Source organism: Myotis brandtii, unplaced genomic scaffold, assembly GCF_000412655.1.
Source record: "Myotis brandtii unplaced genomic scaffold, ASM41265v1 scaffold802, whole genome shotgun sequence".
Classification (NCBI taxonomy): domain Eukaryota; kingdom Metazoa; phylum Chordata; class Mammalia; order Chiroptera; family Vespertilionidae; genus Myotis; species Myotis brandtii.
In genome coordinates, this window is record NW_005371230.1 from 1,573,129 (window position 1) to 1,575,685 (window position 2,557).

At 50.4% G+C, this 2,557-nt stretch overlaps 1 protein-coding gene across 1 annotated transcript in view; it reads left to right on the forward strand.

Moving 5' to 3' along the window:
• DCTD (dCMP deaminase) overlaps positions 1-2,557 on the forward strand; it is a 27,067-nt gene that overhangs the window by 22,861 nt on the left and 1,649 nt on the right. Inside the window, exon 6 of the mRNA XM_005883868.2 lies at positions 433-529. Within this exon, the coding sequence (XP_005883930.1) occupies positions 433-529 (97 nt within the window). The remainder of the gene's footprint in view (positions 1-432; positions 530-2,557) is intronic.

A 2,557-nucleotide genomic window follows, 5' to 3' on the forward strand; every position in this document is an offset into this window, starting at 1 on the left:
AGTTCGACAGTAATTGCCTCATGAAGAGAGAATGTCTGATTGCCCGCAGTAAAGGAAACTTGTTAATCACATCGAGGCTTGACCACTTGACTGTTTTCACTTTGCATTTGTTAAAAAAAATCCATAAAAGCCGGAGGGCAGATTCAGCACCGCCCGTCCCTGTCCGCTGCTGTCCCTGTCCGCTGCTGTCCCTGTCCGCTGCTGGACCAGAGCTCAGCTCCTGGTTGGAGCCACTGGGCGTGGTGTGGACGCGCCCTCGGGAGACGCGATTCATTGCAGACACCGCCATCAAGTGAATGCATGATTTCTTATAAAAGATGAACTGCTGGGCACCCACCAGGTGCTCCGGGGCAGTGCTGCCGTCCGTACGTTCGACGTGGTGGCGTCGCTGTGCTTGTACTAACGGGGCTTCTTGCCTTGTTGCCTTTTAAGGTATCAAAGAAGTTATATTCATGTCTGATAAGTACCACGATAGCGAGGAGTCCACCGCCGCCAGGCTCATGTTTGATATGGCTGGGGTCGCCTTCAGGTGAGTGGAGGGCCTGAGGCCTGATGGAGAAAGGGGGGGCTGAGGCCTGATGGAGAAAGGGGGGGCTGAGGCCTGATGGAGAAAGGGGGGGCTGAGGCCTGATGGAGGTGGGTGTGTGGCCTGGACCCGTGTTTCGTTTCTGCCTGTGATGCCCGACTCCCCTCCACCTCCGGCCCCTCTTTTCCAAGGTGTGGGCTGAGCTGAGGCCTGATGGACAAAGGGGGGGCTGAGGCCTGATGGAGAAAGGGGGGGCTGAGGCCTGATGGAGGTGGGTGTGTGGCCTGGACCCGTGTTTCGTTTCTGCCTGTGATGCCCGACTCCCCTCCACCTCCGGCCCCTCTTTTCCAAGGTGTGGGCTGAGCCTCTGTGTTTTAGGGGCAGATCTTTAAGAGCAGTGACAGAGGTAGTTGAAGATGCTCTGACTAATAATTGTGCTTTTAAAAAAAATATTCTTATTGATTTCAGAGAGGGAGGGAGAGGGAGAAAGAGATAGAAACCTCAATGATGAGAGAGAATCATCGATCCACTACCTCCTTGCATGCCCCCCACTGGGGATTGAGCCCTCACCCGGGCTCGTGTCCTGACCGGGAATGGAACCGTGACCTCCTGGCTCATCGGTCAGCGCTCAGCCCCTGCGCCACGCCGGCTGGGCGGGTTGCGCTTTAATGTCGGCAGCTTTCCAGGGCTTGGGCTGATGACTCTCGTAGGGAGAAATTGTTAAACATTCACAAGTTTTACAATAGAACATTAAGCCTTGGTACATCTTGGGAGGGTGACAACTCCGGCTGGCATAGAACATTTAGGGTGACAGTGCGCTGCCAGGCGAGACACCAGGATCCCTCTTGACAGCGGCGTTTGAGGCTGAGATTGGCAGCCACTTAGACGTTTATGATCGCCTCTGCCAGGCAGAGCGTGGGGGCAGGTCTGACCTGCAGGTGAGTTCCAGCACTTTCGATTCATGGTGGACACCTGCTTGGAGGCTGTGAGCTTCTGAAGCAGGTTCTTCACGGTGCTTGCGGTCAGCAGTGGGGTTCTTGGGATCGGGAACACGCCTGGCCCCTCGCGCTCGTCACTGGGGATACAGGTTGTAGGCCGTGAATCTGTTACGCTCTATGAGACACTAAATCCACATTTTTTTTACACATTAATAATTAGACATTGACTCTTTATTGATTTTTAAAAGAATATGTGTAGTCCCCAAATATTTTCTTTTTAACTGTTATAGAAGGTACATCAGTGAGCAAAGAAATATAGAGTGGGTGTACTAGTATTTCACTTCTGCATTTTTTAGCACACGCATTTAAAACGGACTCCTCGCTAAACCTAGCTGGTTTTTTGGCTGTATGTATAAGAGGCAAAAGAAAATGGACTCTTTTGCATTAGAGTGATTTCACGTTGGCTATAGAAATTTCCTAGAACATCAGATAAGTCTGGTGGGAAAGGTAGTGATGGGATGTCTCGTTGTACAGCTAACGTGTTAGGGGTCCTTTGCCCCCCAATAATTCATGTGCTCAGCCAAGCAGGGAGCCTGCAAGCCACGCCCCCCAGCATCTGCTGGGTCTGAGTCTTTTTTTTATTTTTTTAAATATATTTTATTGATTTTTCCACAGAGAGGAAGGGAGAAGGATAGAGAGTTAGAAACATCGATGAGAGAGAAACATCGATCAGCTGCCTCCTGCGCACTCCCCACTGGGGATGTGCCTGCAACCAAGGTACATGCCCTTGACCGGAATCGAACCTGGGACCCTTCAGTCTGCAGGCCGATGCTCTATCTGCTGAGCCAAACTGGTTAGGGCTGGGTCTGAGTCTTATGGGCCATGTTCGCACGGGGCCCTGTAATTGGCTCCTATAGGATAAAGTGAGTCCCCACAGAAAATGTGGGTTAAGCCAAACTAAACAGATTACTTTAACTACTCACTGGATAATACCATTATATATTTCTTTTGGTTTTTTTTAAATATATTTTTTATTGTTGATTGATAGTATTACAGATATCTTCCTTCCCCCCCCTTTACACCCCTTTTTCTA